The sequence below is a fragment of the Colobus angolensis genome, unplaced genomic scaffold (genome assembly GCF_000951035.1).
Source record: "Colobus angolensis palliatus isolate OR3802 unplaced genomic scaffold, Cang.pa_1.0 Scaffold4, whole genome shotgun sequence".
Classification (NCBI taxonomy): domain Eukaryota; kingdom Metazoa; phylum Chordata; class Mammalia; order Primates; family Cercopithecidae; genus Colobus; species Colobus angolensis.
The window spans coordinates 3,828,365-3,852,214 of NW_012117376.1; the positions used below are offsets into that span (position 1 = coordinate 3,828,365).

A 23,850-nucleotide genomic window follows, 5' to 3' on the forward strand; every position below is an offset into this window, starting at 1 on the left:
TGAGCCACAGCGCCCAGGCCTGTTGCATGTTTTTATTTGGTTTTTGTTTTGTTTGTTTTTAACTCTTTAAAAATGTAAGGAACATTCTTAGTTGTTAGGCCATACAAAAATAGGCCACTCAAGCTCTGCTGTAGAGGGCAGAGCATCAGGTAGAGTTTTGAAGCAAACAACCTGGTAAAGTTCCTTCTAGCCTGAAATCCTGAGTCTGTGAAGCGGTAGAAGCCCTTTGCTGAGAATCATGAACTTGTTCTGTGACCCTGGGCAAACTGCTTCTCCTCTTAGGGTCTTCGCATCCCCATCAGTAAAACGGGCCTAAGAAAACCTGAGAGAGGACAGAAAGCATTGCAGGCAAAGTGTATGTTGATTTGTTCATTTATTTATCCAAAAAAATTCATCGACCGGGTGCGGTGGCTCACGCCTGTAATTCCAGCACTTTGGGAGGCTGAGGAGGGTGGATCACAAGGTCATGAGATCAAGACCAGCCTGGCCAGCATGGTGAAACCCCCATCTCTACTAAAAATACAAAAAAAAACATTAGCCGGGCATGATGGTGCGTGCCTGTAGCCCCAGCTACTTGGGAGGCTGAGGCAGGAGAATCGCTTGAACCCAGGAGGCAGAGGTTGCAGTGAACTGAGATTGCGCCACTGCACTCCAGCCTGGGTGACAGAGCAAAACTCCATCTCAAAATAACAATAATAAATATTCACAAAGGTCCTACTCTGTACTAGGCACTGGGAATACAGTAATAAGCAAACAGCCAAGGTCTGCTGGCCTCACAGAATTTATAGTCTAGCTGGAGTGACAGATAAGTAAATAATCATAAGACTCTATAATTATGAAGGATAATAAGAGCTTTGAGGAAGTACAGGGACCTTGGCCTCCTCCAGTTCATTAGTGCCTGGCCTGGTTTCTTCAAGATGCCTAAGCGTTAACCAGGTGAAACAGGGGTGGGAGAGAGAAAGAAGAGTCCCTCCAAACAGAACAGCAGGCTGGGCACAGAGGCTCACATCTGTAGTCCCAGCACTTTGGGAGGCTGAGGCAGGAGGACTGCTTAAGCCCAGGAGTTCAAGATTAGCCTGGCCAACATAGTGAAACCTCATCTCTACACACACAAAAAAAAAATCAAAAAATTAGCAAGGTATGCTGGCATGAACCTGTAGTCCCAGCTACTCAGGAGGCTGAGGTGGGAGGATCACTTGAGCCTAGGAGGTCAAGGGTGCAGTGAGCCATGATTGTGCCACTTCACTCCAGCCTGAGTGACAGAGCAAGACCTTGAAGAAAAAAAAGAAAAAGAAAACCAAAAAACCACAACCCAAAAACAAATAAAAAAATTGGCAGGGTGTGGTGGTGCGTGCCTGTGGTCCCAGCTACTGGAATGTGGTGATTGTGCCACTGCACTCCAGCCTGGGCAACAGAGCGAGACTCCGTCTCAAAAAAAAAAAAAAGAATATTATCAGCCGGGCGCGGTGGCTCACGCCTGTAATTCCAGCACTTTGGGAGGCCAAGGCAGGCGGATCACCTGAGGTCAGGAGTTCGTGACCAGCCTGGCCAACATGGTGAAACCCTAGCTCTACTAAAAATACAAAAAATTAGCCAGGTGTGGTGGCGGGCGCCTGTAATCTCAGCTACTCGGGAGGCTGAGGCAGGAGAATTGCTCGAACCCAGGAAGTGGAGGTTACAATGAGCCGAGATCACGCCACTGCACTCCAGCCTGGGCAACAAAAGCGAAAATTGGTCTCAAAAAACAAAAGAATACTACCTATTGAGCTCTTATCTAATAAGCACTTTATGGGCATGATATCAGGTAACAGTAGTACAAGTTGGTACTACTGTGTAGCCTCACTTTGCAGATGAGGAAACTGAGGGTCAGGGAGGGTACATGACTTGCCCTTGTCACACATTAATAAGGATGGAGGCAGTGTGGCTTTAAAGCCGGTGTGGTGACCACTACTCTACATAGTACAAGTCCTCAGCCATCAGAGGGTGTCTCCAGGGAGAACATTCTCTACCAGCTGGGCTTGTCCCCGGCTTCTCCCCCACCCCCGTTTCAAACTTCCTTTCAAACTGAGCAAGATGGAGTTTGTGCCAAGTTGAGGCATAAGGAAAAACAAAGACCAAGGTTCTTGTTTAAGAATCAGTAATGGGCCGGGCACAGTGGCTCACACCTGTAATCCCAGCACTTTGGGAGCCTGTGGTGGGTGGATCATTTGAGGTCAGGAGTTTGAGACCAGCCTGGCCAACGTGTAGAAACCCCGTCTCTACTAAAAATACAAAAATTAGCCGAGCGAGCCGAGATCGCACCACTGCACTCCAGCCTGGGCCACAGAGTGAGACTCTGTCTCAAAAAAAAAAAAAAAGCATCAGTAATGGCCACTGCTAAAACTTATGTAGCATTTCCTGTATGTCAGGCACTGTTCTGAGCACTTCATGTAGAGTGAGTCATTTAGCCCTCATGATAACGCTAGGGGGTGGGATTTTACCATTATCCCCATTTTACAGATGAGGATGCTGAGGCACACAGCAGTTAAATAACTTCAAGATCACAGGGCTAATGAATGGCAGGACCAGGATGAAAACCCAAACACTACACTGTCACTGACAAAGGGTCTGGAGTTGGGGGACTTGGAAGTGGGCCACCACTGGGCTGCTGGGGGTCTGTGAGGCTTGCCCCTGTACATGCCTGCAACTTAGCTTCCCCCAGGGCTGCCCTTCCAGAGCCACTCTGCCTGGAGATGGGGGAACAGACAAGGTAACAACAGAGGAACCAAGCCAGGGCAAGGCAACACGGCCAGCTAGTCCCAGAGGGCGCTTTCTGAGTGGTCCCACCCAAAGCCCTCACACTCTTCCCACCCACACGCAGACCCTCCAGCCGTACCCGGCAACCTCTCCTGCCTCATGAACCTCACAACCAGCAGCCTCATCTGCCAGTGGGAGCCAGGACCTGAGACCCACCTACCCACCAGCTTCGCTCTGAAGAGCTTCAAGTGAGGAGGGGCCCCCACCCTGGTCACCTCCCTTTGGATTCTGGGGTGGGGCATGGGTAGGATGCTGGGCACGCCTCTGGGAGGGAGAAGGGAGCCTCGCTTTCTTCCTCTGCTTGGCACCCAAGCCTGGACTATTGGCAGGAGCCGGGGCAACTGTCAGACCCAAGGGGACTCCATCCTGGACTGCGTGCCCGAGGACGGGCAGAGCCACTGCTCCATCCCACGCAGACACCTGCTGTTGTACCAGAATATGGGCATCTGGGTGCAGGCGGAGAATGCGCTGGGGACCAGCATGTCCCCACAACTGTGCCTTGAGCCCATGGATGTTGGTGGGTGATGCAGGGGAGGGAGGGGGTCCCCAAAATGGGCAGACACTGAGAGGAAGGGAGAGGGAAACACAGAACCAGCAACAGACAAGAAGACACTGGAAGACCTAGAGACAGAGGCAGAGGAGAGGGACGGAGACAAAGAGAGGTGCAGCTGGAGACAGAGAAATGGTGACACAGACCCAGACACAGGAAGACACAGAGGCAAGGAGGCACATTCAGTCATGCTTTCAGCGCGTTTCCTGAAGCACCCACTATGTGTTAGGCACTGCCCTAGGTACTGGGGATACAAAGCATCAAAAATCCTGCCCTCAGAATGTTAGATTCCAGTGGGGGAAAAAATAAGATAGAATTTCAGATGGCAATAAGCAGAAAGGAGAAATTAAAGGAGGGGAAGGGCATAGAGAGAGAGGGGAAGGGGAGCACTGGCTATTTCAATAGGCTTGTCAATAAAGGCCTCACTAAGAGGGTGACAATTGAGCAGATCCTTGAAGGAAATGAGGGAGCAAGCTGCTGGATATCTGGAGGGAAAACAGATATCCAAGCATCTGCAGAAGTACCAATCAGTGCAAAGGCCCTGGGGCAAGAGCAGAAACAGACACCTAGAGAGAAACAAAGACACAGAAAGAGGAACCACAGAAACCGGCCATTAGCAATGTGGACAGATGGTGAACCGCAGACAGGGAGACAAGAGGGAGCTAAAGCAGAGCCCTCCAGGGTGGGGCAGGGAGACTTTCTGACAGTCCCACTCCTTGCAGTGAAACTGGAGCCCCCCATGCTGCGGACCATGGACCCCAGCCCTGAAGCGGCCCCTCCCCAGGCAGGCTGCCTACAGTTGTGCTGGGAGCCATGGCAGCCAGCCCTGCACATAAATCAGAAGTGTGAGCTGCGCCATAAGCCGCAGAGTGGAGAAGCCAGCTGGGCACTGGTGAGGCAGAGGGCAACCTGGAGAGCCTGAGGTGGTGGGGGCAGGGGTAGGGTAAGTTGGGCTTGAGCTGGCCCTAGAATGACCCAGCCATCCAAGGCTCAGAGTCATGTCCGCCCCCAACCAGGTGGGCCCCCTGCCGTTGGAGGCCCTTCGGTATGAGCTCTGTGGGCTCCTCCCAGCCACTGCCTACACCCTGCAGATACGCTGCATCCGCTGGCCCCTGCCTGGCCACTGGAGCGACTGGAGTCCCAGCCTGGAGCTGAGAACTACTGAACGGGGTAAGGAGGTGAGGAGAGGCTGGCAGCAGCCATCAGTATCCAGTCCAGGCTCCAGGGCCTTCCCCAACTGGCACCCCCTCTTCTTGTTCCATCCACAGCCCCCACTGTCAGACTGAACACATGGTGGCGGCAGAGGCAGCTGGACCCCAGGACAGTGCAGCTGTTCTGGAAGGTGACTCCCTCTGAAGGCCATCCCTCCACCTCAACACCTCCTCCAATCCAAACAGGCCCCTGCAAACTGAGGCTTAGGACTACAACAGGTCTGGGAGGCGTGGATGCATTTATATGTGATTTGCATGCAATTTGCATGTGCCTAGGGAGCTGAGTTAGCTTTTGGAGAGACTACAGCGCAGGTCACAGGGTACTTCAGTGAATAGTTAAGAGCCTGCTGTGTGCACCGACTTGTTTCTTCCTGTCCTCTGGTTTCTTCCTGCCCTCCTTCCTAGAACTTAGCACAAGGGAACAGAGGGGAAAAGGGGAGGGGGATGAGAAGCCTGGCCCCAGCCTGGGGAGGCTCCGTTCGTATGATCCATCCACCCCACCTAGAGGCTCTCCTCGACTCAAGATGAGCTGCACATCCCCTTCTCTTTTTCCTCCTGTGCCCCACAGCCAGTGCCCCTGGAGGAAGACAGCGGACAGATCCAAGGTTATGTGGTTTCTTGGAGACCCTCAGGCCAGGCTGGGGCCATCCTGCCCCTCTGCGACACCACAGAGCTCAGCTGCACCTTCCCCCTGCCTTCAGAGGCCCAGGAGGTGGCCCTTGTGGCCTATAACTCAGCCGGGACCTCCCGTCCCACCCCGGTGGTCTTCTCAGAGAGCAGAGGTAAAGGGGGCTGGCGGCCAGAAGAACACAGAGGTCAAGCGCATCAATTCGAAGGCTAGACTGCCTGGGTTCAAATCTAGTCCCCTTAGCCGGGGGCGGTGGCTCACACCTATAATCCCAGCACTCTGGGAGGCTGAGGTGGGCAGATCATCGGAGGTCAGGAGTTCAACACCAGCCTGGCCAACATGGTGAAACCCCATCTCTACTAAAAATACAAAAATTAGCCAGGCATGGTGGCGGGCACCTGTAATCCTAGCTACTCGGGAGGCTGAGGCAGGAGAATTGCTTGAACCTGGGAGGCGGAAGTTGCAACAAGCTGAGATTGCACCATTGCACTCTAGCCTGGGCAACAGAGAGAGACTCCGTCTCAAAAAAAAAAAAAAGACTCTAGTCCTATCCCTTGCTAACAGTGTGACCTGAGCAAGTTACATCCCGTCCCCAGCCTCTGTTTACACATCTAGCAGATGGCGATGATAACAGCACCTACTGAGGGGTGCCGTGGGGTGTACATGAGTTAAGATAAGTACCTGGCACAAAGTAACTGCTCTGCATGTGTCTGCTGTTGTTATTATCATTAGCCAGAACCAGGTTAAGCTCTCTCTCTCACACACACACACACACACACACACAGCCCATTCTGCCAAGAAAGCCGAGAGAGAAAGCCCCAGGCTTTTCCACCTGGAACATGGTCTATGAGTTCATTGCTCATTCTCAGGAGATCAGCTGCCACCACCCATTGCTTTCCCTAAACACGGGTCCTCGCCAGGTGGGACGAATAATCACAATAACAATAATCATAGCTAATATTCCCACTTACTAGCTGTGCAATCTTAGATAAGTTTCTTAACCTCTCTGTGTCTCTCAGTTTTCTCATTAATAAAATGGGAACAAGAGTAGTACTTCCTGGGTATGACTATTAGAGGACTCAGTGAATTAAAATGTATCAAGGAGTCCAGTACAGTGGCTCACGCCTGTAATCCCAGCACTTTGGGAGGCTGAGGCAGGCAGATCACCTGAGGTCAGGAAGTCAAGACCAGCCTGGCCAACATAGTGAAACCCCATCTCTACTAAAAATACAAAAATTAGCCAGGCATGGTGGCGGTTGCCTATAATCTCAGCTACTTGGGAGGCTGAGGCAGGAGAATCACTTGAACCAGGGAGGCAGACGTTGCAATGAGCCAAGATGGCGCCACTGCACTTCAGCTTGGGTGACAGAGCAAGTCTCCACATAAAAATAAAATAAAATAAAGTAAGATAAAGTAAAAAGTAAACTAAAATAAAATATATCAAGGACTACGCCTGACACATACCAAGAACCAGAGAGTGTTAGCTATTATCACTAACAAGAACTACTCTGTGCCAGGCACTATGCCGGGCTTGTTTTGTGCATCATTTAATCTGCACTGAGACCCTATGAGGTAGGAACTTTTATCATCATTTCCACTTTACAGATGAGGAAACTGAGGCTCAGATGTTGACCTACCAAAGGTCACCCAGCCTGTAAGTAGCAAAGCCAGGATTTGAACCCAGGCTTCTGGCTCCAGGGTCTGCATTCTTTTCACCTTCATTCCACCATTTCCCACCCTGTCTCCAGGCCCAGCCCTGACCAGACTCCATGCCATGGCCCGAGACCCTCACAGCCTCTGGGTGGGCTGGGAGCCCCCCAGTCCATGGCCTCAGGGCTATGTGATTGAGTGGGGCCTGAGCCCCCCCAGCACGAGCAATAGCAACAAGACCTGGAGGATGGAACAGAATGGGAGCGCCACGGGGTTTCTGCTGCAGGGTAAGGCTGGCCTGGAAAGTCGAGCAGGGCCAGGGACAAAGGGAGGCAGTGCTTGTCTGACAATAGGCATGGGGCAACCTGAACTGCCCAAGAGACATGGATTCTCCAGCCTTTCTTGATCCTTCACTGTTCTCATTTCATATCCTCATAATCAGGAAGTTCTTCCTATGGTCTAACCTGATCCTTTTTCTATAGCCCTGACCCTGCCACCCTTCTAGCTCTCTCTTCTACTTTTCTTCCCTAATTCTCATCAAATGATCTAAAGAAGATATTGCAGAGGTTAACCCTGAATCATGAGGCCAGGTTAGCCCTGACTAGAGGTCTGAGGCTAGCTCCTGATCATTAACACAGGTTAGCCCCTAACAGGAATGCCTACCTCATTTTCTCTCTACAGAGAACATCAGGCCCTTTCAGCTCTATGAGATCACTGTGACTCCCTTGTACCAGGACGCCATGGGCCCCTCCCAGCATGTCTATGCCTACTCCCAAGAAATGGGTTCGTCAACCACCAGTCTCCCCTTTCCAGAATCCTCTCCTCTCTCTCCCAAGGCTCTGCCTGGTCCCCAGCAATCAGCAGTATAGGGAACATTGCCTTCTTACCATACTTTCAGCCCTGGAGAGGATCTCTCCCAATCCCCTGGCTTAACTAACACTGGATCCCTACAGCTGGACAGAAATCAGGTGCTGTGATAAAAATTGAGTAGAGAGGCCGGGCGCGGTGGCTCAAGCCTGTAATCCCAGCACTTTGGGAGGCCGAGAAGGGTGGATCACGAGGTCAGGAGTTCGAGACCATCCTGGCTAACACGGTGAAACCCCGTCTCTACTAAAAATTACAAAAAGCTAGCCGGGCGAGGTGGCGGGTGCCTGTAGTCCCATCTACTCGGGAGGCTGAGGCAGGAGAATGGCGTAAACCCGGGAGGCAGAGCTTGCAGTGAGCCGAGATTGCGCCACTGCACTCAGCCTGGGCGACAGAGCGAGACTCCGTCTCAAAAAAAAAAAAAAAAAAAAAATTGAGTAGAGAGTTGGCACAATTCAAGGAGCAAACCTGGAAAAAATCAATCCATTTCCCAGACAAAAATAAAGTGTTATATGTAACAGAAATTGGACAGAGGGGCCAGATGCAGTGGCTCACACCTGTAATCCTAACACTCTGAGAGGCCAGGGCAGGCAAATCCCCTGAGCTCAAGAGTTTGAGACCAGCCTAGGCAACCTTGTCTCTACAGAAAAATAAATAAATAAATCAACCAACCAGCCAATCAACCAAAAATTAGCTGGGTGCAGTGGTGTGTGCCTGTAACCCCAGCTACTTGAGAGGCTGAGGTGGGAGGACTGGATTGCCTGAGCCCAAGAGGTCGAGGCTGTAGTGAGCCAAGATGGCACCACTGTACTCCAGCCTGGGTGACAGAGCGAGACCCTGTCTCAAAAACAAAAGCAAAAGAAATTGGACAGAGGACCTGGCATAAATTTGGAGAGTGAGTGGCAGAAATCAGAGAGTAAATCAGATGAAATCAGGCCTGGTAGAAATCAGAAAGTGAGGCTCCAGAGTCAAGCAGAGCCAGGTTCAAATCCTGGTTCAGATACTTATTAGCAGTAGGTGGAATCTGGATTAAATCCCTGGAAAAATGAGGCTTGGGCATGAGTCCCCTTGGACTCTTTTCTCACCCACCCCACAGTGCCTGGGAAGCTACAAGAAGTCCAATCGGGCTCTTGCTCTGCCCCACTCCCTTCAGCCCCCGCATCTCTCTCTTCCCACAGCCCCCTGCCATGCCCCAGAGCTGCATCTAAAGCACATTGGCAAGACCTGGGCACAGCTGGAGTGGGTGCCTGAGCCCCCTGAGCTGGGGAAGAGCCCCCTTACCCACTACACCATCTTCTGGACCAATACTCAAAACCAGTCGTTCTGTGAGTCTATCCTCAGTTCCCCACAGCCCCAGAAGGCCCGGGAGGGGGTGCTCAGCTGCCATGGAGGCAGCTTCAGCATCCAAGCCTATGCTGACCGTACACCCCTCCCAGCCACCATCCTGAATGCCTCTTCCCGTGGCTTTGTCCTCCATGGCCTGGAGCCCGCCAGTCTGTATCACATTCACCTCATGGCTGCCAGCCAGGCCGGGGCCACCAACGGGACAGTCCTCACCCTGATGACCTTGATCCCAGGTAAGGGGAGACGAGGGCTGGGCAGAGATGGCTATTGGAAGGGTACCCCACCCAAAGGATGCTGATTTTGAGAGTAGATGGGGACTGACTTTGAATCCCCTGGTCGGAGGGAGGAGACCCAGCCTTCCCCACATGCATTCTAACTTCTTCCGGCTCTGCCCTCACTGCAGAGGGATCCGAGCTACACATCCTCCTGGGCCTGTTCGGCCTCCTGCTCTTGCTCTCCTGCCTCTGTGGAACTGCCTGGCTCTGCTGCAGCCCCAGGTGAGTCCCTTTGAGAGACCTGAGATCCTGCATCCCCCACCCACAGGGAACCTCAGGTCCAGGTGGGCCCATCTAAGTCCCTTCCAACCTTCCCAAACTTTGGGGCCCATATCTGAGAGTCCCAGCCCCCAGCTTCTTCTCTCTGCACTAAGGGCAGCTGCATCTCTTCAGATGGGATGGGTGGGACAAAGGATGGAAAGATTGGAGGGTATGTCTGACCCAGCCTCCACCTGCCCTCCTCTCCAGCAGGAAGAATCCCCTCTGGCCAAGTGTCCCAGACCCAGCTCACAGCAGCCTGGGCTCCTGGGTGCCCACTATCATGGAAGAGGTGAGAATCCAGGAGGGAGAGGGAAATGAGGTGGGGATGTCAGCCCAGGCTCAGTGAAGGGACACCTTCTGAAGCCAAGTACTCAGGCCTTCCTGTGACTTCCGGCAACATCCCCTCCCTTTGGAGTGAAGCAGACCCAAGTTTGAATCCCAGCTCTGTCCATCTCAAAGCCTCGGTCACCTCCCTGTGATATGGAAAAACTGACCATGCTGAGTCCGCACAGTGCATGGCATATGTCAGGCATGTGTGAGGAACATACCAGTGCTTTGCAAGTGGAACCCTTTGTGTTCCAGCAGTAACAGCAGGAATGTCCCCACAACTGCCTGGACCCAGACAGGGACGGTGGCTGGGGCAGACATCTGAAAGGAGCCATGCCCTCACCCCACATCCTTGTGTGCAGGAGGCCTTCCAGCTGCCCGGCCTCGGCATGCCACCCATCACCAAGCTCACAGTGCTGGAGGAGGATGAGAAGAAGCCGCTGCCCTGGGAGTCCCATAACAGCTCAGAGACCTGTGGCCTCCCCACTCTGGTCCAGACCTATGTGCTCCAGGGGGACCCAAGAGCAGCTTCTGCCCAGCCCCAATCCCAGTCCGGCACCAGCGATCAGGTCCTCTACGGGCAGCTGCTGGGCAGCCCCACAAGCCCAGGGCCAGGGCACTATCTCCGCTCCGACTCCACTCAGCCCCTCTTGGCGGGCCTCACCCCCAGCCCCAAGTCCTATGAGAACCTCTGGTTCCACACCAGCCCCCTGGGGACCCTGGTAACCCCAGCCCCAAGCCAGGAGGACGACTGTGTCTTTGGGCCACTGCTCGACTTCCCCCTCCTACAGGGGATCCGGGTCCATGGGGTGGAGGGGCTGGAGAGCTTCTAGGGCTTCCTGGGGTTCCCTTCTTGGGCCTGCCTCTTAAAGGCCTGAGCTAGCTGGAGGAGAGGGGAGGGTCCAGAAGCCCATGACTAAAAACTACCCCAGCCCAGGTTCTCCCCATCTCCAGCCACCAGCATCCCCTCTCTCGCCAGTCTCCATAGGCTGGGGCTCCCAGGCAATCTTCATACTTTAAGGACCAGATCGTGCTCCATCCGGCCCCACCCAATGGCCTTTTGTACTTGTTTCCTATAACTTCAGTATTGTAAACTAGCTTTTGGTTTGGAGTTTTTGTTATTGTTTATAGACACTCTTGGGTGTACCTGAGTCTCTGCTATTTATTTTTCAGGGCCCAGCAGTCAGGGGGAAACTTCTCAGAGTTGGTCCTTCCCCCCTCCCTCCCTTCCTTCCCCCCTCCCTCCCTTCCTTCCCCCCTCCCTTCCTTCCTCCCTTTCCCTTCTTTCCTCACTTTCCCTTCCTTCCTTCCTTTCTCCTCCTTCCTTCCTCCCTTCCTTCCCTTCCTTCCTTCTGCTAGCTCTCAGCATCTAGGCCCTGTGCAAATGACTCAGCTCAGTTCACCCTCAGAGCTCCATTCTAGTGGTGGGGACTTGAAAACTGATCCTTAGTGCACAGTGGCATGGGTTACATGGGGGGAGTGACAGAGTGCGGTGGGACACGGTGAAGAGACTTTGGAAAAAAGTAACCCCTGTTGGGGAAATATAATTTAAGACAAAATCCCCTGCCAATCCAGAAAACCTCTTCACAAGGATAGAAAAGCAAGAAAACGGTATTATTGAATAAGCATTAAACCAGAATGTGATACACTGGTGATCCACTAAAGAGACTGCAAAGAGAGAAAAATCTTACCCTTTTATGTAGCCAAGTGAATACAATTTATTGTATCCATTTTCTCAAGATAAACAATAACTGCTCCTCAAGCAAGAGGACTTGGCGGCACCCACTCTAAATTTACCTGGTAAGTGGGAAGCCACCTGTGTCTGTTAATTGCCTTTAACCAAAGGAAAAATCGATTTCCCCTATCTTTATGACAAGGGGTAGGTTGCAACTAAGAGCTAGGCACCAACAGAAGTTAGGCTCCTACCCTCCCACAGGAACTGAGAGAGAGAGCACTATCCTCCTTAATTATTACATTTCAAAGAGTTGGCTCCCAGGTCCTTAAGAAAAACATTCCGGGGTTGTAAAACTGGCAGGAGGTTTATTTACCTTTTAAGATCTACATTCTCGCAAAGCAGTAGAAAAAGTATTCACAATTACAAGTTTTCTAAAGTAAATGCTTTCAGAAAAGTGAAGAGAAGGAGTCTTTTCCCTTGGGAAAATTAAATTCCCTTTTTCTTCTAATTTGTATTCACCCTTACACCACTGTTTCACAAATAACATCACCGTTAAGATTTACTAAATGCTCACTATATACCAGGTGCTCTGCATACAACTGCCTCAGTTAATCCTCTCAACAACCTAAAAGAGAGACATTGTTATTACTACCCCTACAGGGCCCACAAAGGTTAAGTGACTTGCCCACAAGATCACACGTTGAGTAAATGGCTGAGTTAAGATTCCAGACCAGGGCTGTACGATTCCAAACTCAACGACTTTAGTCTCCAGGCTACCAGGCTGCCAGAGACACGGCTGAAATCCAGTATTAGTTCTTACAGGGTCCCATCCTTGACTAAGGGACTGAGGGGTGGGGTGGGGTGGAGAAGGGATTGGGTTGGGGGTAGAAGGCTACCGCAGGCGCCAAGGAACTCCCAAAATAACCCCGGCCCGAGGGCCAGGAATGTACTGAGAGATTAAGGACAGGATGCATGCCCTCCAAAAAGTGGCATTTTAGAATTTATCCAGCACCCCAGCATACTGCTAAACGTGGCCACACAACCACCACGGCCCTATCACGCGCAACGGGAACCCAGTATCTGAGCTCCACCCCGTGCGTCGCGTCATCAGAGTCCCGCCAGCCAATCCATTCTCTCGGTCTTCGTCTGCTCCGGTATTGCAACTGCCTCCATTGATCGAGTCTGGGCCAGCATGGCGGCGTCCATGTAACACGGCCCGCGCCGCAAAGGGAACGGCGGCGGCGGCAGCAGCACGGGCCCCGCGGGGGTTAGAGGTCATCATGCTCAGGGTCGCGTGGAGAGCGCTGAGTTTGATTCGGACCCAGGCCCCAGTGTTCGGGCTGCCGGGCGGTGGGAGCGCCAGGTTTCCTTTCAACCAGCGGGGCCTGCAGCCTCGAAGTGAGGAGCTGAGAAATGGGACGGCGGGCGTAGGGAAACAGGGTTCGGCGGCGATAGGGAATAAGGAAGCACAGGAGTAGGGGAGATGTACAGCGGTCAGGATAAGGGGGAAAGGGCGGTGGTTGCGCAAGAGGTGAAACAAGGTGTGAGAGACAAGGAAGGGGTAGGGAAGAAATGGGGCAGCGGTTAGGCTCAGAAGCGCATAAACCGTCGCGGACGGACAATGCGAGGGGCCCAGAAAGGAATTGAGGGTGGACTATTTAAGGAGATGGGCGGGCCGGGCGTGGTGGCTCAAGCCTGTAATCCCAGCACTTTGGGAGGCCGAGACGGGTGGATCACGAGGTCAGGAGATCGAGACCATCCTGGCTAACACTGTGAAACCCCGTCTCTACTAAAAAATACAAAAAACTAGCCGGGCGAGGTGGCGGGCGCCTGTAGTCCCAGCTACTTGGGAGGCTGAGGCAGGAGAATGGCGTAAACCCGGGAGGCGGAGCCTGCAGTGAGCTGAGATCCGGTCACTGTACTCCAGGCCGGGCGACAGAGCAAGACTCCGTCTCAAAAAAAAAAAAAAAAAAAAAGAGATGGGCCTCAGCCTTCTCTTTTCTGCGTAGGTCTCCTCCTCCAGGCCGTGCGCGGATATGTCATCCAGAAACCAGGTAGGAGTTCCTGAGGTGGGAGCTGGGGCGGAAGAGAGACCTCCTGGAATGCTGGGGTGGGTAAGGGGACCGATGTGGCAAGTTAGAGCCACTAGATGGGTGAGCCAGAAGTCCTGAGCAAAAGACTCCACGTCCACCTTATACAAAGCCCTAGGCCTGCTGCCTGTATGGAGAGAGAGAGGTGTTAAGGGCGGGAGCAGGAGCTTTACAGGTGAATGAGTGAAAATGAGCTTGCCAGAGGGAGTGCATGGCTGGCACCACCCAGGCCTACCTAGAGTATGGCACTTTGTGTCTGCGCTTCTGAGATGCAGGATGTAGTTTCCCATTGCAACTCAGTATGTGTAGTAGTTAAGATCCTTCTTATTAGGTAAATAATACGGGAAGAGGTACTTTTTCTGATTCTTATTTCTAAAATGAGTGTGAAAGTATCCATTTGCAAGGATTGTTAGGATTCAGCGATAATACATGAAAAGCATTCTTAACACTGTGCTCAATTAAACATATTAGTAGTATATATTAGAATTTATTATCTGGGGCCGGACACGGTGGCTTACTCCTGTAATCCCAACACTTTGGGAGGCCGAGGTGGGTGGATCACTTGAGTTCAGGAGTTCGAGACCAGCTTGGCCAACATGGTGAACCCTCCTCTCTACTAAAAATACAAAAAAAAAAAAATTAGCTGGGTGTGGTAGCGCGCACCTGTAATCCCAGCTACTCAGGAGGCTGAGGCAGGAGAATCGCTTGAACCTGGGAGGTGGAGGTTGCAGTGAGCCGACCATGCCACTGCACTCCACCCTGGGTGACAGAGGGAGACTCCATCTCAGAAAAAAAGAAAAAGAAATTGTTGGCTGGACATGGCCCCAACATTTTGGGAGGCCAAGGCTGGAGGATCACTTGAGGCCAGAAGTTCAAGACCAGCCTGGGCAACATAGCACGACCCAGTCTCTACAAAAAATAAAATAAGTAGAATTTATTGCTATTAACATATTTGTAATATAATTTTTTTTCTGCCTCCCTATCAGAACCAACTTGAGCTGTTAAAGACAGAGGAGGCCCGTTAATGTTATTTGCATGGCAGGGTCTGACTGGAGAGGATAAGTCCATCCACACTATGCCTCTTCTCATCTCTAAGGGATAGCAGGGGTGCACACACCCAGACTGAGGTTCTCCTGTGATCTCTACCTGGTGCTTACATTTCAGGCATCGTACAGCTAGCTGCCTTTCCTCAACCCCCTTAATTCATTCATGCAGTCAGCCAGCAAGTGTTTGCTGAGTGCCTAGTCTAGGCTGAGCCATGGGTCAGACTATGGTGGATTCCAAAGGAGTCAAACTCTGTCCTGTCCGCAGGAGGACCCATCCTAGTGGGGGATCTGAGAACTGTAGAGCCAGATAGGTGTGTGAAAGGTGCAGGCACAGTGTAGGGTCTTGGGAAAAGCCACCTACTCCCAGCATGAAATATCAAAGCAGGTGCCCACAGAGTTTGCAGAGGAGAAACTGAGCCCAGAGATACGCAGTGCTTTGCTTGAGACCCTGGATGTCCCTTCTGGAGTTGGAGAGTGGGTGAGAAGAGCCAGGTCTGGGAGGGTGGGCACCGAGAGTTGACTCTGGGTGTTTTCTATCCCCATATTTACTTGACAGCCCAGCCTGGGCAGGATGATGACCCACCTCCTTCTACACTGCTCAAAGACTACCAGAATGTCCCTGGAATTGAGAAGTAAGCAGGAAGAAACCTAGTAGGGGAGGCAGGGGTCCCTGGGAGGATTGTCGGGGAGTGGGAAAGACAGTGGCTTTGAGACTTGGCTTGCTGTAGCTGAAGCTTGATCTAGGAGGAGGCAGGGGCCCGGGTGTGGTGAGAGTGGGTGGTCAGCAAGGCAGATGGCACTCATGAAGCTCGGCTACTTGGGGGTTTTTTTGTACTCTAGATGAACACCCTGTACTACTAGATTCCAAAGAGCCAACATACTTCACAGGTCTTTGTAGAAATCTCTCTTCTCTTGTTCCTCACAAAAGCTGTATGTCCCCATTTTATAAATTTTCAAGCTGCCCGGTGTCATACAGTTCTAAGGGGCAGAGCTAGAGTTTGAATCCAGGGCTGACTGACACCAAAGCCAGAGGCTCTCTGCTCAGCTCCTGTCCAGTGTGGTGGGAGCTCGTCAGTCCCTCCCACTGTGCAATTTAACTTGAAATGTCTCAAAACAGATCGAACCATATTGTAGCTAAAATGGAAATCCTCTCCTTGGCCTCCCTATGATGAGACCGAAACAGTCGAGCTGACAGCCCCAATTTCTATAGTTTTCAGCCCAGCAAGCCAGATCCACACTGACTTTTAATTCCTGGGAAATGGCTCCCCACCTCCAGGGAGATTCATTTGCTACAGAAGGAATTTTTCAATCATCTTTGCTTTTCACACTAAAATGAAACCAGCATTGCTTTCCTCTCCCCGTCTCCCCCCTATGTCTGTCTCATTGCTGTGGTTTTTCCACAGGGTTGATGATGTCGTAAAAAGACTCTTGTCTTTGGAAGTGGCCAACAAGGTGAGCAGCCTCTGCCAAGCCTCAGCCTCCCGCAGTCTTCTCTGGGACTCCCTCCTACCCTGGTTAGCACCCCCATCTCATGCTTCTCCAGTCACAGCACTTAGCCCACTGTCATTCTGTGTCCACTTGTCAATATCCTAGACAGAGCATCTTCAGGGCAGGGACACTTTTGTTCCCCCACCATACCCCTAGCACCTGACAAACAGGTGCTCAGTGAATGAATGAATGAATGAATGAGCATAAATGAATGAGCAAGCTTTGGGGACATTCATGCAACAAGTCATTTCCCCTGTCAGTGGCTTTGGCTTTGGGCTTACCTGGATGTGGACAGCCATGTGGTTGGTCAAGGCCACAGTGAGCAGAGTGAAGTCAGGCCCTGAGCATTATGGCCCTAGTTGCTCTAACTGTAGCCAGGGTCCCTGAGGGGAAGAGGGCTAGTTCTTAGAGGGTGGGAGATTCCACAAATTTTCTCTGTCTCTTCAACAGAAGGAGATGCTAAAAATGAAGCAAGAACAGTTGATGAAGAAGATTGATGCAAACCCGGAGGACACCAGATCCCTGGAGGCTCGAAGTTGGTTGGGGACCCCTGGGGAGTGGGGGGTGTAGGGAAGCCTGCTAGCTGGGACCTCATCTAGGGCTCTTGTCCACAAGTACATGCACATGGGCTTGGGAAAGGGAGAGATATGAAGGACCTAGGGCAATGAAAACTGGACCCTGTATCCCAAGCTCTGATGCTGGAATCAATGCCCAGTTGGACCTTGTACCTCTGTGTGAGCTTGCGTAAGTCACCAACCCTCTCTTGTAGCACCTGCTTCCTCATCTGGAAATGGAATAAGGGAGAGCAGAGCAGAGGGAATGTTACCCACCTCATGGCAGCACTGTGAGAGGCAGCCAGGGATGTAAACACCTTGGAAACTAAAGCTCACGATGTGTGATAGTAATAGTAAGACTAGACTGGGCGTGGTGGCTCACGCCTTTAATCCCAGCACTTTGGGAGGCCAAGGCAGGCGGATCACAAGGTCAGGAGATAAAGACCATCCTGGCTAACACGGTGAAACCCCGTCTCTACTAAAAATACAAAAAATTGGCTGGGCGTGATGGCTCACGCTTGTAATCCCAGCACTTTGGGAGGCCGAAGCGAGCGGATCACGAGGTCAGGAGATCGATACCATCCTGACTAATATGGTGAAACCCCGTCTCTACTAAAAATACGAAAAATTAGCCAGGCACTGTGGCGGGCGCCTGTAGTCCCAGCTACTCGGGAGGCTGAGGCAAGAGAATGGCTTGAACCCAGGAGGCGGAGCTTGCAGTGAGCCAAGATCACACCACTGCACTCCAGCCTGGGCGACAGAGCAAGACTCCATCTCAAATAAATAAACAAATATATAAATAAAATTAAAAAACAAAACAAAACAAAATACAAAAAATTAGCCAGGTGTGGTGGGGGGCGCCTGTAGTCCCAGCTACCCAGGAGGCTGAAGGAGGAGAATGGCATGAATCCAGGAGGTGGAGCTTGGCAGTGAGCCGAGATCTTGCCACCGCACTCCAGCCTGGGCAACAGAGCAAGACTTGGTCTCAAAAATAAAAAAATAATAGTAAGACTAACATTTACTGAACCCTCATGTGCCAGACACACACCATTTTGCATTCCCAAGGGAATAATGTTCCTACTTTGGTTCAGGCTGGAACTGGCAGTAGTCCTTATTAGATGTGAGTGAAAAGCGCCACCATTTCCCTCTCTCGTTGGGTGCAGTTTCTCTTCATTGCCCACTGAGGTAGACTAGTGGACCTGCAGAGGGTCTGCCCACTTTCTTTCCTTTGCTATTGGCCTATATTACAGCCGCCTCCTCCTCTTCCACCCTCCTGCCTTCATTCTTTTCTTCTTCCTGTGCCAGGGATTAAAGTCTGGTGAGTTCACCTTGGATACTAAAACCCCACTGAGAACTGGACTCCAGGGTCTTCCATAGCCCCTTTTGAGAAGATGAGTTTCAGCCTCCCTTGCCCTGCTGAAGCCCTGAGCTAGGGACCAGCTCAGCCACAAAAGACCTGCTTATCTTTCCTCACCTGTTTCTGCATTATCACTACTGAAATCCCCAGGTTGGCAGGAACAAATGGCCTGGACTGGCAAGGTGGTTACTGGGGTCCTCTTTAAGCACAAGTTTTGATTCTTCTTCTTTTTTTTTTTTTTTTGAGTCCGGGTCTCACTCTGTCACTCAGGCTGGAATGCAGTTGGCGAGTGTGATCATGGCTCACTACAGCTCAACTTCTGGGGCTCCAGCAATTCTCCTACCTCAGGCTCCCAAGTAGCTGGGACCAAAGACGTGCACGACCATGTCAAGCTAATTTTTGTGTTTTTGGTAGAGACAGGATTTCCCCATATTGCCCAGGCTGATCTCAAACTCCTGAGCTCAAGCAATTCACCCACGTCAGCCTCCCAAAGTGCTGGGATTATAGGCATGACCACCACACCCAGCCCACAGGTGTCACTTCTGCCTTTCCATTAATAGTCAGTTTTCTGAATGCCAGTTGCTCCTAGCATAGTGTCTGCTCTAGAGAACCCCTCAAGAACCAAGGCCCATCTTTCTGTGTTCTTCCACTCTACACCTAAGTTGCTGTGATGGAGCCATGTGGTCAGAGTCAGGGTTCCCACTGCACTTTCTGCAGTGCTCCCAGAACTCAATATGTGTACTGGGAAGGGCCTGCTGTCGTGACAGCCTCTTTTGGGGCCAGCTTCTGCTTTTGCTCCCATCTTTGCAGTACAGGGGGTAAATTAAACAAGAGGATGCCTGAACGAAGGATATCCTGGGTTCTTGAGAGACAAGTGGGAGCTGATAATTCTGAAAATTCATTAGTCAAAGCATGGAGATAAAGGTGGCAGCAGGAAGGGGAGAGGCAAGGAGTAAACCCGTGGCAGTTTTAGAATCTTATTTGTGCCAAAGTACTTTACTGCACTGGCTTGGACCTCTAGTACAATGTTGCATTGTTAACCATGATAGCATTGTATCCTAGTCTAATTCCTGAATTGAATGGCTAGTCTTACCATTAAGAATGCTATTTGCAGCCGGGCATGGTGGCTCACGCCTGTAATCCCATCACTTTGGGAGGCCGAGGCAGGTGGATCACTTGAAGTCAGGAGTTTGAGACCAGCCTGGCCAACATGGTGAAACCCCATTTCTACTAAAAATACAAAAGTTAGCCCTGCCTGGTGGCGGGCGCCTGTAATCCCAGCTGCTCTGGAGGCTGAGGCAAGAAAATCGCCTAAACCTGAGAGGCAGAGGTTGCAGTGAGTCGAGATCGCACCACTGCACTCCAGCCTGGGCAATAGAGCGAGACTCCATCTCAAAAAAGAAAAAAATGCTATTTGCTATGATTTTTGGATGATATCTTTATAATATTAAGGGATGTCCCTTCCTTGGATTTTGCTTTTTAAAGGAAAGGTAACGTCTAAGATAAGCCTTTGAAATCTTGAAATTCAGAGTGCTTTGGGATTTATAGAGAGCTGTACAGAGCACTGGTGATTGTTATTCCATGAGTTCTTAAAACGTAAACCAGGCCTGGGCCCTTCCTTCCGCTGTGCCCAACTCTCATCCTCTGTGGTTTGTGGTTTCAGTTGTTGCCTTGTCCGTCAAGATCCGCAGTTACGAAGAACACATGCAGAAACATCGAAAGGTAAACTCTGGGCATCATTCGCAGTTAAACAGCAGCAGCCTGGGGAAAGGGGTCTGGAGGGGAAGGGCTCTCGGTCCAGAGAAGAAGGCTTAGAAGAGCCAGTGGGCTGTAGCACCAGAGTGCCCACCTCTCAGCTCCTGTGGGGAAAAATGCTTCCCTCCTGCCTCCAGAGGACTTGGAGCCTTACAAGACCATGCTGAGTGTCACCAGGGGTTAAGAACACAAACTTTAGAGCATGTTCACTATGTCTGGCACATGCTGAGTGCTCAGTAAATATTTGTTGAATGCATGAATGGAGTCAGATTGCCCTGGGTTCAAATCCCAGCTCTGCCACTTGCGCTTAACTAGCTGTGTGATGTTAGGGAAGTACAGGTCTCAGCCTCAGTTCTCTTGTCAATAAGATGGAGATCATACGAATACCTGCTCACAGGATTGCAAGGATTATGTGAAATAATAGTAATAGCCAAGGTGATGCATATAAAGTCTTTAGGCCCTGTGCTAAATACTTCACATGCGTGCATCTTCTTATTTGACTCTCATGACTATCTTTCTTTCCCGTCTAAATGAGGAAGAATCTAGTCATGGAGTGATTAAGTTATTCCTCAAGGCATACCCGCTGGGAAGTGATGTGCTGAGACCTTGAAACAAGGCAGTTTTGCTCCAAGGCTCATACTTTTTTGTGTGTGTGTGTGTGTGTGTGAGACGGAGCCTTGCTCTGTCACCCAGGCTGGAGTGCAGAGGTGCGATCTCAGCTCACTGCAACCTCCGCCTCCCAGGTTCAAGCAATTCTCCTGCCTCAGCCTCCTGAGTAGCTGAGACTACAGGCACGTGCTACCACGCCTGGCTAATTTTTTATATTGTTAGTAGAGATAGAGTTTCACCGTGTTAGCCAGAATAATCCCAATCTCCTGACCTTAAGATCCGCCCGCCTCAGCCTCCCAAAGTGCTGGGATTACGGGCGTGAGCCACCGTCCCCAGCCATATTCTTAACCATTATACCATATCTCAGCACAGTGTCTGGCACAAAGCTGCTGTAAGTAGGCAAATGTTGTGGTTTTTTTTTTCTTTTTTTTTTCTTTTTTTTTGAGATCGAGTCTCGCTCTGTCGCCCAGGTTGGAGTGCAGTGGTGCCATCTCGGCTCACTGCAAGCTCCACCTCCCGGGTTCACGCCATTCTCCTGCCTCAACCTCCTGAGTAGCTGGGACTACAGGCGCCCACCACCACACCCAGCTAATTTTTTGTAGAGACAGGGTTTCACCGTGTTAGGACGGTCTCGATCTCCTGACCTCGTGATCCGCCTGCCTCACCTCCCAGAGTGCTGGGATTACAGGCGTGAGCCACCGCACCTGGCCAATGCTGTTATTTTTAATAAACACATGATTGTGAATACAGACTGGTCCAGCACCATGCCTGTCACTTCAGTGTTCCCTGGAGCCTGCTTCTTAGAGATCACAGTTTCGCTTATTTGGGGTGTGGAACAGCAGTCCCATTGCAGAGGTCCCTCACAGGGCAGCAGCCAGCTGTGGGTAGGCATTTCCAGGAAGAGCACAAGGCCTTCCCTCCTCTCTACCCCAGCTGACAGTTTGCTAAGCTGCGGAGAGTCTGAGTTGGTGGTGCAGGAGAAAGAGCATGAGATTTGAAGTCAGACCAATAGATAGAGATTCAAGACCCTATCTCAGCACTCACAGTTCTAAGGACCTTTTGTGAATCAGATAATATCTTTAACAATACCTCCCTCAGAATTGCATTAATATTTGCATAAGATTACTGAGAAATTTCAATGAAATGATAAAATGACCATTGTTTGTTACTGTAAACAACAGTAACACTTATATAATACTAAAAGTAATGTGAATCTCTTGCAGGACAAAGCCCACAAACGCTATCTGCTGATGAGCATTGACCAGAGGAAAAAGATGCTCAAAAACCTCCGTAACACCAACTATGATGTCTTTGAGAAGATATGCAGGGAGCTGGGGATTGAGTACACCTTCCCCCCTCTGTATTACCGAAGAGCCCACCGCCGATTCGTGACCAAGAAGGCTCTGTGCATTCGGGTATGAGTCAGAATTGCTGCTTTGCTTGGCCCCACTCAGGAACTGGGATGGAGGAAGCAGATGGGAGGGGTCATCTGTTTCTGTTAAGAGGCATGGAACTGGTCCCAGGCCCTGGAATGGATCCAGGGAGGTCACAGGCCACCAACCCCATGGAGAAAGGCTGGGGTTACCATCTGGGGGAGATAGTGCCCACCCCACCTGTTCCAAGTCTGAGGTTTTGCACAGGATTACAAGGTCTTTTTCTGCCCCTTTTCACCCCCAGGTTTTCCAGGAGACTCAAAAGCTAAAGAAGCAAAAAAGAGCCTTAAAGGCTGCAGCAGCAGCCGAAAAACAAGCAAAGCAGAGGAACCCAGACAGCCCTGCCAAAGCTGGACCAGAGACACTCAAAGACAGCCAATAAATTCTGTTTAATCATTTCTATCTGTCTTCAAGAATGATAGGAGAGATGATGGGGCTCTTTTTGGCCTGAGGAGGAGGAGGAGGAATTTATTCTTTTCATTCAGCTCTGAGATCCCAGAGTTGTCTGAGGCAGAGTCCCTGCCTCACCCACCAGAGGACACACACTCATGACATGCCTCCCACACACAAACAAGTACCTGTCATCCAGGTGACGTGTGTCAGTGGAGGCAAGACAGAGCACATGACAGCAAAATGGAAGTGTGGCTGGCTGGGTGGGAAGAACTGCTGTAGGAGCTGCCTTCTGGACTGGGTCCTAAAGGATGAGTAGGAGTTCACTATATAAAGACAGAAAGGGAAGGCCTCCTGGGCAGAAGGAATTGCAAGTACAAATGCAAGGAAGTCTAGAGAGACATGCTGTATTCAGAGAACGGGGAGAATGAGAAATAAACCTTGAAAGGTAAGCCGAAGCTGAGGTGTGAGAGGCTTTATATGGTAAGCTTAGAAGATTGTACACTGTCCACTAGGGAGTGAGGAGACAGTTCAAGTTTTAAAACTGAAGGAGTGATGGTAGTAACAGGTCTGTGTTTTAGATAGTTAAGCAACAGCTGTGTGGAAGGTAGATAGGAGGAGACATCACAACAGTGTACTGGGGCTGGGGGATATCGGTTTTCACAGAGAATCTGATCAAAACTACAAGTCCTATCCCCAGGAAACTACATATGCAAAGCATTGCTTATAAATTCTAGGGAGTTATGGATACCCTCTTCCCAATAAAGCCCATCCATTTATACCAGTTAAGTGCCAAAGCCTTGAAGCCTGAGCATGCTTGGTATGTCTGAAGAACCTAAGGAAGACAGTGTGTCTAAAACAGAACAAAGAGAATAGAAGACATAAGATCAGGGGGGTGAGTAAATACCAGGCGATGTAGAGCTTTCTGGGTGTCTCAGCCTGCCATAACAAAATACTACAGGTGACTTCAGAGGATTTGTATTGAGTTCATTTTTTCACCGTTCTAGAGGCTGGGGATTCTAACATCAGAGTACCAGCCAATTCAATTTCAGGTGAGGACTCTTCCTAGCTTGGAAAGGCCACCTTCTCAATGTCATCACATGGCCTTTCCCTTGGTCCGTGCACTGGGGAGAGCTCACCCTCTTACAAGGCCACTGATCCCGTCATGAGGGCCATACTCATGACCTTATCTAACCCTAGTTAACTCTCAGAAGCCCCATCTCTAAATACTGTAACATTGGAGTTAGGGCTTCAACATACGAATTTAGTGGGGGACACATTCGGCCCATGTACTGGACCTCACTCTGGGAAGGGAAGCCACTGAGGAAAGCCAAAAGGAGAAAGGTGTTAAGGTGCTATCCAAAGAGCAAGTGGAAGATTAGATCTAAGACTCAGTAGAGAGGTCTGGACTAGAGAGGTTTGCAAGTTGTTGGGTGGTTGAACCCATGGGTATAAGTGAAACTGTACAGGGACTGAGTGTATAAGAAAAAAGGGCCGGCCGGGCACGGTGGCTCAAGCCTATAATCCCAGCACTTTGGGAGGCCGAG

The 23,850-nt window shown here is 50.8% G+C and overlaps 2 protein-coding genes across 4 annotated transcripts in view; both read left to right on the forward strand.

Moving 5' to 3' along the window:
- CSF3R (colony stimulating factor 3 receptor (granulocyte)) overlaps positions 1–11,052 on the forward strand; it is a 22,848-nt gene extending 11,796 nt beyond the window's left edge. The window contains exons 5-18 of one of the 3 annotated variants that reach the window (XM_011955299.1): positions 2,861–2,984; positions 3,126–3,313; positions 4,069–4,238; positions 4,363–4,516; positions 4,615–4,688; positions 5,126–5,339; positions 6,934–7,122; positions 7,517–7,618; positions 8,878–9,024; positions 9,136–9,276; positions 9,447–9,540; positions 9,787–9,868; positions 10,269–10,475; positions 10,895–11,052. In XM_011955299.1, coding sequence (XP_011810689.1) covers positions 2,861–2,984; positions 3,126–3,313; positions 4,069–4,238; positions 4,363–4,516; positions 4,615–4,688; positions 5,126–5,339; positions 6,934–7,122; positions 7,517–7,618; positions 8,878–9,024; positions 9,136–9,276; positions 9,447–9,540; positions 9,787–9,868; positions 10,269–10,475; positions 10,895–10,999 — 1,991 coding nt within the window. In that variant the 3' untranslated portion in view covers positions 11,000–11,052. Of the gene's footprint in view, positions 1–2,860; positions 2,985–3,125; positions 3,314–4,068; positions 4,239–4,362; positions 4,517–4,614; positions 4,689–5,125; positions 5,340–6,933; positions 7,123–7,516; positions 7,619–8,877; positions 9,025–9,135; positions 9,277–9,446; positions 9,541–9,786; positions 9,869–10,268 lie in introns of all 3 variants that reach the window. The other 2 variants (XM_011955298.1, XM_011955300.1) reach the window with 2 other exon arrangements.
- Positions 11,053–11,939: 887 nt separating this feature from the next.
- On the forward strand, positions 11,940–22,364 carry MRPS15 (mitochondrial ribosomal protein S15). Its single transcript, XM_011955297.1, has 8 exons — positions 11,940–12,979; positions 13,591–13,635; positions 15,274–15,349; positions 16,121–16,169; positions 16,656–16,740; positions 19,780–19,838; positions 21,704–21,895; positions 22,158–22,364. The coding sequence occupies exons 1-8, from the start codon at positions 12,862–12,864 to the stop codon at positions 22,293–22,295; spliced, it is 762 nt and encodes a 253-aa protein (XP_011810687.1). The 5' UTR covers positions 11,940–12,861; the 3' UTR covers positions 22,296–22,364.
- Positions 22,365–23,850: the final 1,486 nt, after the last annotated feature.